Source organism: Echeneis naucrates, chromosome 1 (genome assembly GCF_900963305.1).
Source record: "Echeneis naucrates chromosome 1, fEcheNa1.1, whole genome shotgun sequence".
NCBI lineage: Eukaryota > Metazoa > Chordata > Actinopteri > Carangiformes > Echeneidae > Echeneis > Echeneis naucrates.
The window spans coordinates 18,755,528-18,770,237 of record NC_042511.1 but is presented as its reverse complement, the minus strand read 5'-3'; the positions used below and the strand labels follow the sequence as shown (position 1 = coordinate 18,770,237).

The following is a 14,710-nucleotide window of genomic DNA, read 5'->3' as shown; positions in this document are numbered from 1 at the left end:
GCACTTCTTCAGTTTGAAGAAGCATCTTGGATCAGTGCTGAAATACCGTCACAAATCAACAACTAAGTCCAGTTCAGACAACTTCCTGTTTTCCTTTATAAATTCCTGCAACATTTACAATCATGAACTGCCTGAACTTGCTCCATATACATTCTGCATTCAGTGACTTCATTCAAGTTGTGTAACCTAATCCACAGCAGGTCACCTGACTTTGCAGTCAGATAAATGAATCTACAGGAAACCACTTAATTCCAAGAGAGACTAAAGTGCCCACTGACAAATGGCATGAATCCATTTATTAAGTTCAACTTATTCCTGACTAAGAGAAGGGATGTACTTTGAGGTTCAGGCAGAGACCTTTTGAAGTTTACTATTATCAGTTTCAGTCTTTCAACAACATAGCAAATTAGTTGGAAGTGGGCCATGATTTAACCCATAATTCATACTTGATTTCAATAAATCGTATTTGGAATCACGTTCGTCTGGCACAGTAGAGAGAGTAATGTGATTAATTTACATAAAACCGACATTTCTCCGATCACGCTTCTCCGGAGACCTCAAATCTCTGAGGCCGCACAGATCCATCAGTGCGGTGGGGCGGAACCAGCCGAGCGGTGGATACATTAAGCCTCCCTCTCCTCCCTGGCTGAAATGGTGTGTGGACCTGTTGGAGCCTTTCACTGAGTCATTTTCTCCAATTTTTTTATTATTTTATTTTATATTCTTGCCGACTGTTTGGAGTTCTCACACCCCAAAACTGAGACAGGCCTGTTTATGTTACCAGACAGGAAGTCCAGTTCACCAGACTTTCTATGTTAAATGCCACATAAGGATTAAGACAAAACGATCAGACCTCATTTCTTGTCGGTGATTGATAATACACCGACAAAGAGTCATTTTGCACATGCTGGATCAATATTTTCAATATTGAGCCGTGACAAATTCTTGATGCTGAAATCATTATGTCAAGGAACATTTCGATTAAAAGACAATCCGGGGCCCATCAGTTGTGTTTCTATTTACATAATTACGCAGCTCCTAAGCTTTTCTCATTATTGAAGTGCTCCTCAGACGTTGTGAAACCATTAATTTTTGTATTATGGAACGCTTTTGTTTTGGTCCTTTCCAATTTGAGCCCCGATGTGTTTTTTTTTTTCTCACTGGCTGTGCTACCTGGGTGGCCGGAGCACCGGCGTGTCTCAGCAGGCTTTGCACTTCATTAAGGCATTTCCTAACCGAGGTCCACTGTTTCCTGAGCGTCTGAACAGGCTGACATGTTAGACTAAAAGAAAAGAAAAAGGCCAATAAATCTGACGCTGATTTTAAAGAAGCAAGATGCGGACTGTCTGCAGTTGGTGCTATGGGCAGGAGAACCTGCTGAGAGAACTTGCAAGTGTGAGGAGGGAGGGGGGAGCTGTGAGCTCTCTTCCCGGTAGAGTACGTCCCGCTCCATACTTGCGTCCTCCGCCTCCCTCCCTCCCTCCCTCCCGCCCACTCTCGCTCTCTCACAGTAGGGTCACCTCATTCTCAGGCAGCGGACTGTGTTTGTCTCCAGCACCTCGGGAAAGCGGCACGAAAAATAACAGGCGGCGTGGTCGGGTTTAATTCTCGAAAACATGGAATTTTGGATAAAGTTGATGCTGCTGTACAGCTGCTGCTTTGGAGCAAGTGCAGACTTTGACGGCAGGTAATGGCACACGGGTGGTTTTCTGAAACGCAGCTTTTGAATAAAGCCAGTTGCCGTGTGTGATCATCACAGCTCAGTGATGGGTTTTTAAATATTTCTAATGGGGTGTTAAATATTTGCAATGGGTGATAGCGGTTTCTGGTTAAAAGCAACACGGGAGTATTAAAGGATCTCCAAACAGTTTAGCTCAATATAGATCCGACATAAATCACGTTATTCTTGTGGAATTGGAAACCATGTGCGCTCAGGTGAGCATTTATTCCTATTCTTGCCGTATAATCATTTCCACTCTATAACTCCAACTTTTACTTCGATGACAACAACAGTGCATCTAAAGGTGCATCTAACTGTTGGCACACATTAGAGGCTGTGTTGTTTTTCTTTGCATGGGCGACAAATCCCACCGAGCGGTTCCTGTCTTGCGCAGATATCAGGAGTGATTATAAAGTGAAGTGATAGTACGTTGCCCGGCGGTTCATGTTCAAACATGAACCCGATGAAGTATGTGCAGACGGAGGTGTGCAGGCTTGCCAGACCCCAAAGTATGCATGTGTCCGAGGCTTCCATCTGCCTTTAGGTGCATCTGAGTTAAGCATGCTGAATGTTCGGTGTTTTTTTTTTTACAACCATGCATAATAAAACCACGCTGTAATTTATGTTTAACCCTGGTCCATTCCATTGAAACAAGGATCTGGCAAAGAGCCTCATAAAGCTGGATGAGTAATTGTATCAGCATTGTTCATTCACACATGGGCAAAATACTCAGCTTAGTTTTTGTTTTTTGACAAGAATTCTTTTTTAAGAGGACTCATTGTGTGTCACATGGAGATACATTTTTGGAGCTCAGAGTAAAATTGGACAGAAGTCCAAAAAAACAGTCAGAGGCTTTTGCAAACTAAATCCTTCAGCCAAATTCCCAACATCTCCGACAGAGAATGCAAGTATTGTACTTTTTTTTTTTTCAACCCCACTCCTCGTGTATCTCTGTCAGACAGTATGAACCTCAACAGCTGAATCCTCTCTAATGTTTGGTGTTCTTAAAATGAATGGAAAACTTTGAAGATTATGGAGGTAATTGTTATTGAAATGTACGGATTTGACAAATCCTCTTCAGACTAACTGCCTCTTTGCCTGCTTGTTGATAGATTTTGACATCTGTGGATTCAGGCCTACATTTCCAGTTCTTTTCTTCAGCTTTTTTCACTCCAGTGCTCAGCTCTTTTGGGGAAAAAAAGAGATAAAATTAAAAGAAATTATTTGCATATCACAGGATTCAGTTGTGACTTTGTGGGAGGGCAAAGAAGAAAAGTCAGTGTTTTTGTTGTTAAGGACATTTTCATCTTCAGCACCATGGCAAATACGTTTGTGCGACAAGAGTGTGTAGGACGTTGACCTTTATTTCACACATTGCCATTGTGTAATGATCATTTTCTTTACAGAGCAGCAGCATATTGTACATTATTAACATCTCTGCTGATGAAGTGGCTTGTCACCATAGCCATAATTTCTGAATTTTTATGGGTATAAACTTGGGCCTGGGCCTGAGTCTCCACTTCAATATTAATTCAATGAGAAAATATCCCCTGAGACCAAGCACAAGCAAAAAAGTAATTTATTACCTAGTCTCCCTCACTTATTGCCTTTTAGAGAGTGCTCCTAACAGGCTTATCCATCTAGCCCTGAAGGGTCCTTCATGGGCATCATTGCCAAAATAATTTTGCTCTCCTGCAGCTTTAGATCAAATGCTACACCTGCATATCTGGAGCTAAAGCATTGTGCCACTGTGGTCCTGTTGTTATTGTTGCCACTTTTCATTTCCATAAAGGACTCAAGGAAAGCAGATTCCCAGTCATGCGGCACAGAAGGCTTTAGCAAAACAAGGGGTAGAGCATGTATAGTTGAGGATATGCTTTCCTAGTGATGTCACTAAAATGTTAAACCAAGCAGCACATACCAGACCTCCTCAGTAATAATCCGAAGGAATGGAGTGGTGCCAGTTTATGCTGGCATTTCAATATCAGACCCACATTTGTGCTTTTAAGGATTGAGAACAAGTGTGAAAACCTTTTGGAAGTCTCATTTTATGGTTAAAAAGAAGATTTATTTAAAAAATTATACATTGAGTTTCCTCAGTGTTCAGTATCTGACATTACGCATGTCAGTGAAATTAAGAGTGGATCGAAATCTTTATCACAAGTATGATAGAAGACTCTGTCAGCCTGACAAATGTTTGCTGTCAGTGGGTAATAAGTAAAGTCCACTGACCCACAGGTTCATTATTGTCCCCGCTATTGAGAAACATGCTTTCACATGCTGTCAGTTTCATCGAGCACACACGACACTGAGGGAGCTCTGTAGATAGGATTCAACTCACAAACTCTGTTGTGTTGAGTGCAGCACGGACAATCAGACAACAAAACACTGTTTCCAGCCAAATCTAGACTTAATGTTCAAGTCATGTAAAACTGAGTATATGCAAAATTTAAATACACAGATAACATAAAATCCACCAACCTCCACAAAAACACAAAGAGTAAGTTTCATTATTGCCCGTTTCTATTGTTGCCTTTTGGCTCTGCTGCATGAAACACAGTATGTGACCAGACACTTGCATTGTAATGCAATTTAACACCCATGTGATCTTCACCAGCAATATTAATTGCTGTTAGTACAGTGTCACAGATTATTTGGTGTTTAATTCTAAAGCTGTAGTCGTTGGTGGTGTTTAGTCCCACAGAGCTGGAATGAACCCACATATAGAGTCAGGACAGAAGAACCACTACAAAATAAAATAAATAAAAAGCACCCAGGCACTATGTGATTTGGAGCTGCACTGACAAATTATTTCCGCTACTGATTATCTGTCAGTTATTTTTCCTATAAGTGGTTTTGTCTACAACATGGTTACAATTTAAATTAAGCAACTTAAAAACTAGTACTTACAAATGTTTCATTCCTTTAAAAAAATAATTGTACAAGCTCCTGTTTGGTAGCTCTCAACAAACTCCTAGTTGTTTGTTTGGAACGGGGAATTTAGTGCTTCAAATACTTTGAAGCATAATGACCACTGTGGCTTTAACAAGCCGGCTGGTTTCTCTTTTGTGTTCGTCACTATCCCACATGGTGCTACATGTTTATGTATGCAGTCTTGGAAGCCGGCATGTGCATCTGACTGTGCCTGCAGCCGTGGTGGTACATTAAGATCGCAGACAACTGATGACTCCACAACCTCAAGCCTTCAGCTGAGCTTCGCAGGCCTGAACAAGTCTCACAGTGGAGACACAACAAATGCAGCAATCAAAGCCCCAGGGGCGTCAGTGATGAAACATCAAACTGTCAATCAATCAGTTCGATCATCATAGCTTTGAGTTAGGACAACACTAATATGTTTCGCATGCTACATCCCACAGTCCCCCCCCCAAACTGTCACTGTATCCCAGGGATGGTGGCCAACTCCACGTCCCTGGTTGGACAATGAAATGTGTACTGTGGATAATATCGTCTCGGATCCCACAGGAAGAACCTTGTCTGTGCTTGAGAAGAGATGACACCTAGCACGTGTGAAGGGTGATAATTATCTGCTCGAGTTCCTTCGAGGCTTAGTGCAATTTGGTTTCATTATTCTGAGCCTCAGGGTAATAAATATAGGTATTACGCCAACATTCAATATGTCAGCTCCCCGTTCAGTAGAGTTTCACCAGGTGTTCCAAAAAAGTTCTTCGGTGCAGAGTCACCATTTCCATTGTTGGTTGTCAGAATTTCCAAGTCCTGAATGATCTAGTGTTGATGCAGTGTTAACGTGTGAGACAGTGATTAGATTAATTACATTATATCCTGACTTTCAAGTTCAGAACACTCTGCGGTGCGCAGCTTCCGCTGGCTAAATTCAGTATGAAGAGGACTGCGACAAGCACAGAGGACACTGAAATGCGTTTCCATATTCATCCTGTGTATGTGCGTGTGTATCTATTTATATATGAGTGACTAGGAGAAAAATAAATAAAAAAATAAGATTTGCTTCAATAATCCAGAACCTGTAGCAGACTATAAAGTTCTTGTTTCATATGAAACAAACAGCCCAGACAGCTCTGTCACCACTCACTGCTGTTTTGTTCTCAGCCCTTTTGGTCCTGACACATTGAGAACAACTGAAATGTGTACATTCACATAGTTTTGTGAAATTCCAACCCAAACTTGAAATGAACCCCATTTCATTTTGAATTCCTGTTGTTGAAAAAAAAAAACAAAAAAACAAAACAAACTGTAGCTCAATCGTTTGACTTTTATTTGATTCTATGATAAACCATTTATATTGCAGACTAAAATTTAATATTTCACTCTCCTCATACCTCCCCTCCAAATACCTTTTGTTAACCATGTACAAAGAAATAGGGCTGCTCACCAGCTCACCCTTTTCAGCAGATTTGTCAATCAATAAAAGATAGGGGTCCAAAGAACAAGACAGAAAAGGAGGACATTTCCATCTCACCTCTCATGTTTTTGGAAAGTGATAGTGGAGTTAATTAGTTGAATACTTTGTCTCCAAACAACATCAGACAATCAGTGCTGTCAGGTGTGACTTCCAAAACAACTTCTAGCATTTGGAGGACTTCAAGGGTCTGAAAAAGAAAAGCTGGCAGAGTATTAGACATGAAATTTGGCCTTGGAAAGAAAAAAGTTGTTTTCTGTTTTAGACACTTTCCTGCAGTGGCAAGTGAACAGGAGCAGGTGCAGCCTCAGCAGCACACACAACACCATGCTGCCGTTTTCTAAGTTGATAATTACCTTATGCACACTGATGAATTAATTCAAGGGTGTGTACAAGAACATCAGGAGTAAATCAGCTTCCAGTCAACAGATTTAAATATCACCAAAATGTCACAGGGAGTTTTTCAGATTATCTCACCATGCTCCAAATGAGCCAAAATTCGCCATATGCAGAGAGGTTCTTCGCTCTGTTTTATGTAACAAGTTAATATTGCGGAGAAGCGGCTGATTACAATGATTTTTCTCCCCCTCTCCATTTTCATTTTCTTTTTTTAGGTTCCTCCTTTCCTGTCTTCCCTTTCCTTTCCCCCTCTCTCCTCTTCTCTTATACCACGTTCCTCTTGGAGCTTTCCCTGCCTGACTGCCTTCCTGCTTGCCAGGCAGCAGACAAACATTTTCCCAGGATCTGCCACTCTCACTTAGCATCCATCTGGTTTTTTTCCAGTGAGGTGATTGGCAGCAGGGGCAAGCATTTGCATTTCCTCATCTTGGCATAGAGACACTAACTAGGCAGGGATAGCAGCAATGGATGTGCTTTGAATACTGAGCAACAACCTCACTCTTTCATTAAGGCACAAAAGGAATGGGTATGTTTTGTCTCAGAGAAGTATATCAAGAAAATTTCTCCTTTGTTTTCTAAATGGATTACCATTATTTACTATTATCTCTGTGTAACTTAAAACCAGCATAGTCAGTCAAGGTCAATATAAACTGTATCTAGTTAAAGATTTCTACAACAATCTCACTTGTTGAAGGCTTCTTCAATGGCAGTAAAAATTGTGTCAGTGCTTATGGACTTTCCTTTATTACACCAGGGGGAAATTCAACTTGTTTGGTATTTTTTTTGTTTTGATTTTGTTTATTATCTGCTAGGTTTTAGGTGACATCTTGAAGTCAGGCTCTCAGAGACCCCAGCTTGGATTTTGATCAGTAACCTTAAATGGGCTCATTCCTTCAACCTATTCTCTGCACAAATATGTAGTGAGCCTTAGTACAGATAAAAAGATAATCCACACATTTCTTGTGCCATGTAGAATAGAACATGATGTAACGAAAATATTCAGCTTTAATTTCTCATAGAGGAATTGCAGTGTTGGAAAAAAAAAGCAACTACCCCAGAAACAACTATATCTGTGCAAAAAATGAATAACTTAAAAATAATAATAATAAAAATAATAAATTAAATCTTCAGTCTATCATTCTCAGTTCAAATGTCACATCTATAACACTGGAATTGCCCAAGCCTTAAGTTGATTTCATTCTTAAATTTTATATTTTACCGTGCAATAGCACAGACCCTGTCATTCCAAACTATGTGGCTACATTATTAATGATTAATATGACAAAAACTACATAAAAAAGTGTAATAGTTGCTATGAGCGCAATTAAACTCCTGACAGAACACAGCCTTTAGGGCTTTAATGAGTCCACATAGTATTTAAAATGTTCCACCATTTTGTTCAGATAAATCACTACGGAATTTTACTCTCTCTCATCTTCACTTTAATTTTCAGATCATAGGACCAGAAAGGTCACAGCAACATTAGTAGTCATGAGTTGTAGAGTTTCTCATGTGACTTTAATGCAAACACACACTTTTCTCCACATTACATACATTTTCCCCATTGCTAATACATAGTCTGCAGAGCGTTTAGAGCCAGATTGACAAACTAATGTTATGGTAAAAGCTATTCAGCCTCCACCTTAGCGAGCGTCCCTAAAACAAGTGAACTGAGTTTTTTCGCTCTCTCTTAATCACACACACACTTCTCTATCACAGACTTTTTCCATCTCGATATTACCAGCAGTATTTCACAGACATGTCAGGAGGTAATACGAGTTAGCAGAGCTGCCGCCACTCTTACGTTATTCTCTTGCTCACTGTAACATTAGTAGTAGTTGTGAGATGTAGAGCGCTGGGATGTTTATTACAATTTCGGAAGAATTTTCTGCGTTTACCTTCGACACATGCGTATTCTCTCGCTTCTCACGAGAAAACTGGCTCTGCCTCTGCTTCTTATTCAATCAGAGGGCGCGGGGTGGATAGTACTGGAGACAGAAGGCGAGAAAGAGACAGAGATGCATCTGAACATCTGAGCTGAAATAACCCAGTTTCAAATTAATTATATCGGCCCATCGAATAAAAAAAAAAGGCAGATAACGATGAAATTTCCAAATATTGGCCCACCTGATAACCGGTCAACCTCTACCATGAACTAATTACGCCATCTCTTCACAGGTGGCCACGACAGATGGCTTCATCCAGTGGCCTGTGTCGTTACGGGGCCAGGGTGGACTGCTGCTGGGGATGGACACGCCACTCCTGGGGTCACTGCCAGCGTGAGTGCCACCATGCCTGCTGCTGCTGCTGGGGGCTAGCAAGGTTGCAAGCTTTCTAGCTGGGGTGAAAGATGCTATTTAGAGGAGAGGAGATTCAGGCGCAGTATAAAAAGGCTGGGGAAAACACACATGTGCAAGCATATCGTCAACAACAGAAACACATATAGCCAATGGAGCATTGCTCCAGGGACAACCTTTGTGAAAAGATTGATCGTAATGGCTGGTTGAATGGAGGACTGGCTGACATTTATATTCACACTGCTGGTGGCCATAATGAGAGAAGAGGCTATAGCTGCAGGTGGACACAATCAAGGGCAGATATGTGATCTATTATGGGTCACTACTGTGCAAAACAAATTAGCTGACACCGAGAGAGCAAGACAAGCAGGATTATCGGTGTGCACGCTAACCATGGCACTGTCAGGTGTACATAGGTCAACTCGTGTCTATATTCAGCAGCACCGATCAGAGGATTTGTCCTGTCATTGCTTCTTATAGCAACACATGCCTGTGTCAGATAAACTATATGGAATATTAGCACTTCACATTTTCAGCATGTTTACATTGTGCGAAGAGACACTGCTATCTCGTAATGCTAACCAGGGAGGTGTGAATATATATTTGCATGACTTTCAAATCTGGCCAGTTGCCTCACAAATCCCACACTGCCTGCATGGCTTGGTGCCCGTGGTGGTATAACCGCTACTTTGCTGTGGAGGTTCAATTCAAAAAGGGTATGGGGGTGGGGGGCCCAAATAGGCCTTTTATACTGCAGGAACAGAGCAACTTGAAGCAATATCTGGACATTTTGGGAAATATTATTTGCCACCTTGCCAAGAGTTTGAACGAAAAACCAATACAAATTTCATAAGCTTTTTCAACCAACTTTCCAATATTTGTGTTAAGTGAAGTTAATCAGCTGTTCAGAAGTAGCTTCATTTTTTCTGTACAGATACAGATATGGTTATTGATTTTGTCTGAGTCTCAGCAAGAAAAGCAATCAGTCTAATCCCTAAAATGTCAAAATACTATGTTCTTGTTTCCACTGATGAGGATTTCATGGCAAATTGAAGTTTCACACACTCAAACGTGCTGGGGTGTATCTTCCGAATACAACAAAGGAAATACAACAAATACAAGAACATAGCAATTGTCTACATAACTAAAAAGAGCCAGATTTTCAAAAACAGATTTTTTAAATGAGGAAGCCTTTATTTGACCACCAAGGTAACCCTGCAGGCACATGCAATCTCTATAAAAAGACACACTCACTGAGCAGAACTCATTTCCAGCCTTTCCAGCTAATTTTTGCAAATCATTCCATCTTTGCTTACATAAAAGGGAGGAATAAATAATAAATCAGCACTACAATGAAAAACCCCTCCAACATGTTTTTTTGCATTCATCTAAGTGGAATCTAGAAAATAATCCCTGTCCCCTTACATATTTAAGGCCATACACTGATTAAAGGAAGGGTCTTATTTGCTGCGATTTATCTTCAAAACATCCTGTTTGATCAAGCGGAAACAAAAGACTGAACTCAGAATCAAAGCATTACTTCTTAATAGTTAACATTATTACAACTTCCAAGTTCCAAGTTGTTACGCTCCTGTTGTATGGAAGGCCTCTAAGGGTTCCTCATGATGCATGTTGTTTTTGCCCACATATTTTAGCTTGTCGAATATGAATCCACTCATTTTGAGTTCTGCTGAAATTGCCGCATTATATTTGTGTTTTTATGTTTTGAAGCTCATCATGCCATTCTAAAATTGACCTTTTGTTGAACTCATTGTATTTCATGTACTTGCTTGTCCAAAAACATGCCATATACTGCTTGTTGGACTTTGTGGCTATTTCCTGGATTATGGCAGCTATTTTGCATTGTGAGTACTCCACAATATCTTAGTTTGTTCTGGAGAATACAAGTATTATTCCTGGAGATCATGGCCCTTGGTGTTTTGCATTTCTTGTGCAGTGCAGTCATATTAACCCAAGGTCTTTGCAAGACAAATCTGCTCTTTATCCATCTCTCACTTTATGCCTGTTAGGTACAAAATATGGTAAATTTATTCTAACTTAAATATTGCAATGAGAAAAACAATGTATGCTAATAGTTTATGGAGAAGGCCTAGCTTTCCAACTTGAGGGGGGTTGATTTCATGCTTGGAAATTTAAGGGTTTTTTTTTTTTTTTGGGGGGGGGGGGTTAGTTGATCTTTTTGGGGGGGTGTACCTTTACCCCACACATAGACATTTGAACTGCACAATCTGAGCTGGAATCATTTCTGCGAAAACATTGGCTTTACTCATACAGCTCAATTGTATCATTTGATGCTTTTTGTTGTAATATGGGACCAGAATCAGCAGCAATCCAAGCAGGAGTCAGTTGTCTCAATGCCCATTACCTCCCAATGCATCTGTGCTGGGCTGTCTGCCTTGACAGATTCCCACGTTCAGAGTGGATTGCATGTTGTTTTTGAATGAGGATTACATAGATGAAGATGATTTTATTATGACACAAGCTTAGGTTATGAGCTAAGACAATGTTTGTGATCTCATGTTTCACTGATTTAGAGGCCAAACAATGGAAATTGCCACAAAGCATGCTGCAGCCTAAACTTACTATTCCACAAGACATGATAATAAATCTCTTTTTTTCATGATAATGTTTCAGAGATGGAATTTGCCTCATAACAAATCAGGTAAAAAAGAGTTGTATTTGCATCAATAACTCGAGCACCCACCAAGCAGTGTGTGAACATGTTTTCTGTGTTGTTCTGGAGTTCCACATGTTCTGTGTTGAGCCAAAATTTCAACTGATTTTGAGTTTAACTGCAATATCAAGTTGCTACTCTTTTTTAAAAATTTCTTCCAACAGAAGTATATCTGTTCTTTGGGCTGCATCTCTCGTAAGTGCTTTTCTTAATGCTTCTAAATGGTGCTGACTGTGTGCACAGCTGAAATCCATTCACTTAGGACTGCAATCAGTATTCCATCAAGGCAGTAAGGTGCTGAACCTCATGTGGATGATTTAAAAAAGAAAGAGAGTGTAATCTTGTTTGTTTGTGTGTGTGTGTGTGTGTGTCTTTGTGTGTGTGTGTACCTGCGCCTTTGTGCACATATGTGTCAGTGGATGCCGTCATCATCCAGGTCCTGGTAAGTTTTTGTGGTGATAGAAGAGATTAGATTGGAGCTATCGGATTGTGGCTTTCTCAGCCATGGAGCGAGCTCAGCAATACTTTTGTGCAACTTCTCCCAAGAATGGAAAAAGATGGATCAACCTTTTTTTTTCTTTTAAAAAGCTTCCAGAGCTAAAAGAGGGAAAGGAAAGAAACTAAATGGTGGAGAGGGTAGAAATCCTAAGATGCAGAGAAAATGGTTTAGAGATAAGGCGTTGGAGATGATTGCCGCCAGAGAGAGGCAGAAAAAGAGACAGAGGAGCTTTATAGTAGATACATATATATATGTGTGTGTGTTTTGATGTTTTGCCTTGGAAATTCATTCACCTTTTGGAAACTGCAACTATATTACATGGTCCATTGTCCTGAAGGAAATTTATGTTGGGCAATTCTACACAGAGCTTCAGGCCTATACAGTATCGAGATGGTGTGTCAATGCAGGCGTTGCTGTATTGTGTATGTAGCAAGGTGAAGGATAAAGGCATAGTCTCTGCATTTGTTTCCTAACCTCAACCGGTTAATTCAGCCACTTTCCCTTAACTGCAGTTGCAGTATTTATCTTTGACCTTCCATAAAATCGAAGCAGCAGTGAGATATCCATGACATTTAGCCCCCAGCATTAGTCACACTTCTCATAACACAACTATGTCTCTCACTAGACCCTCGCTGCCTGATAAATTCTTGTGTCTTTCAATGCTGTGCTCTTTTGTTCTCAATGGTCAGTATTTAGAGGCCTGAGAGTCCTGCAGCTGGTTGACTTGCAATGTGCATGAAAAGATGTTTTGCCTGATTTGGACACATCTCAAATGACTCAAGTTTTGATTAACCTGAATTTTTCCCAAACGACTTAGAACCTACTCAGTGGATAGATTTGATCTGCAGTACAAAGCACCTAGATTGAATGTCACTACCCTATTACATAGTTCACACATAATTTCCTTTGAGGTCCTAGTGGATTTTACAAATCCATTGAGACCAGGATTTAGTTTGATTAAGTGCAGTCTTTGTCTCTACAAATGGAGTGGACAGGATTAAGGCAGGACTTTTGAATAGGTAATGTGAGCTAACAAGTGAACGATGAAAGCAGAAAAGTGATACCTGAGTTTCAGTAATTCACTTCATTGTGATTGTCTGTGCAGTTCCCTTGTCTAACCTACTTTTTTTCTGATCACTGAGCTGTAAAGGCCAGTCTCAAAGTGTGTCTTTTCATCTGTAAGGTGTCAGGTAATAAGGTGAAAACAAAATTGAAGGGTTTGCTTGTAAAAGAAATTACAGGGAATGTAAACAGAAAGGAAAGGCAAATGTTCAGAATCATTTGACACATTTTCTGCTTTAAAAACACTTTTATATTGTGAAAGTCTGCTCATAGTCAGGTAGCTGCTGCCTTTATTTTCTTATACTGAAGGAACCTGGGCCATGATCTCATTCAGTGATAATGGTGGCATTTTCATCTTTCCGTGCAGTGATGTAATTTAAAATGGAGAATTATAATCTTATTGTTTCACAGTGTGTGAGGGAGAGTTACTGCTTTTTTCTATCCCAATCAGATCTGAGTGATGGGATGTTAACATTTTCAGAACAACACAGGAGACAGTCACTTTAGTTAGACATCATTTTAATTATGAGAAGTCAATTGTAAATGCGTTCAAAGTGGATCTGTTAACCAGAAGGCAACAGGGAATATGTGGGACTCCAGAACTCCTGACTGTAACAGTATGTGGGTGGTTTTTTTTATTTTTTTAATTTTTAATTTTATTTATTTATTTTTATTGTTATTTTTTCCAGAAATATTTGCTTGTCAGAGTGACCAGCCTCTGCACTCTAACATCATGTCTAATTTGTTTCCTCTCTCAAAAGCCTAAATACCGGCTGCAACCTTTCTTTGTTTGGCTATTTGTTTTGCAGCTCTCTTCGCCTTAACTCACAGAATAGTCGGGATAAGGTGCCAGCCCCAAGGTTAGCTCCACATTTTCTTGGAATAATCTTGCTAGACATATATCCCTGGGGGGCACGTCCTCTGAATCCTGGGCTCACTCACTTATTTATAGAGCCAAGCCCAGTCTATCCCCCACCCATTTGCTAACAGCTTGCTCACACCCCTTGGCAGCAACCATCACCTTCCCTCCTCCATGGATCTATGCAAACAGCTTACGCTCTGCAGACTTGATTTCACCTGCAGACATGTCTAACATGAATTATGCTGTTCTTTAGTGGGATATTAAGATTCTCCCAGCCCTCTTGAGCTATTGGAATACTAATGAAACTCCTAATGCTATATACATATATATATATATATATACATAAAAAATTAGGTTTGGCCACGAAATAATGAAATTAGTATTTCCTTTTGTGTAAATGAACATAAACTTTGGTTTCAGAGGCTCTGGATACATAAAAGTGCAGAAATTTATCGGGTTAGCCAAGCTGACAGTGTCAATGCTATCATACCGAGATATTCTCTGTTTTTGGTATCTGAAATGTTTTGTTTTTTTTTTCCTTCGTAATCTTTTTGGGTAGGGACAGTTGGGTTGACACATAAGCAATGATCTTAGTGTCAGCCACCTCAGTTTCAAACGGAAGATGCACATAATGGTCAAAAATGAAATAGTCATTAGAAGAAACTGATGAATCAGTTGATTGTCAAGTTGATGCAACTTACGTAAAGTAATAATATCCTCATCTTGCCTTGATGAAGCAATACATTGCAGTAATATAAAAATTCATTCAGTGTATCAAAA

The 14,710-nt window shown here is 40.0% G+C and overlaps 1 protein-coding gene across 9 annotated transcripts in view; it reads left to right on the top strand.

Moving 5' to 3' along the window:
* Positions 1-1,519: 1,519 nt before the first annotated feature.
* The window catches only part of npnta (nephronectin a), a 42,350-nt gene continuing 29,159 nt past the window's right edge, over positions 1,520-14,710 (top strand). For 5 of the 9 annotated variants that reach the window (XM_029497278.1, XM_029497254.1, XM_029496245.1 and 2 more), the window contains exons 1-3: positions 1,520-1,687; positions 8,694-8,794; positions 13,878-13,928. In XM_029497278.1, coding sequence (XP_029353138.1) covers positions 1,617-1,687; positions 8,694-8,794; positions 13,878-13,928 — 223 coding nt within the window. In that variant the 5' untranslated portion in view covers positions 1,520-1,616. The remainder of the gene's footprint in view (positions 1,688-8,693; positions 8,795-13,877; positions 13,929-14,710) is intronic. The other 4 variants (XM_029497291.1, XM_029497284.1, XM_029497271.1 and 1 more) reach the window with 1 other exon arrangement.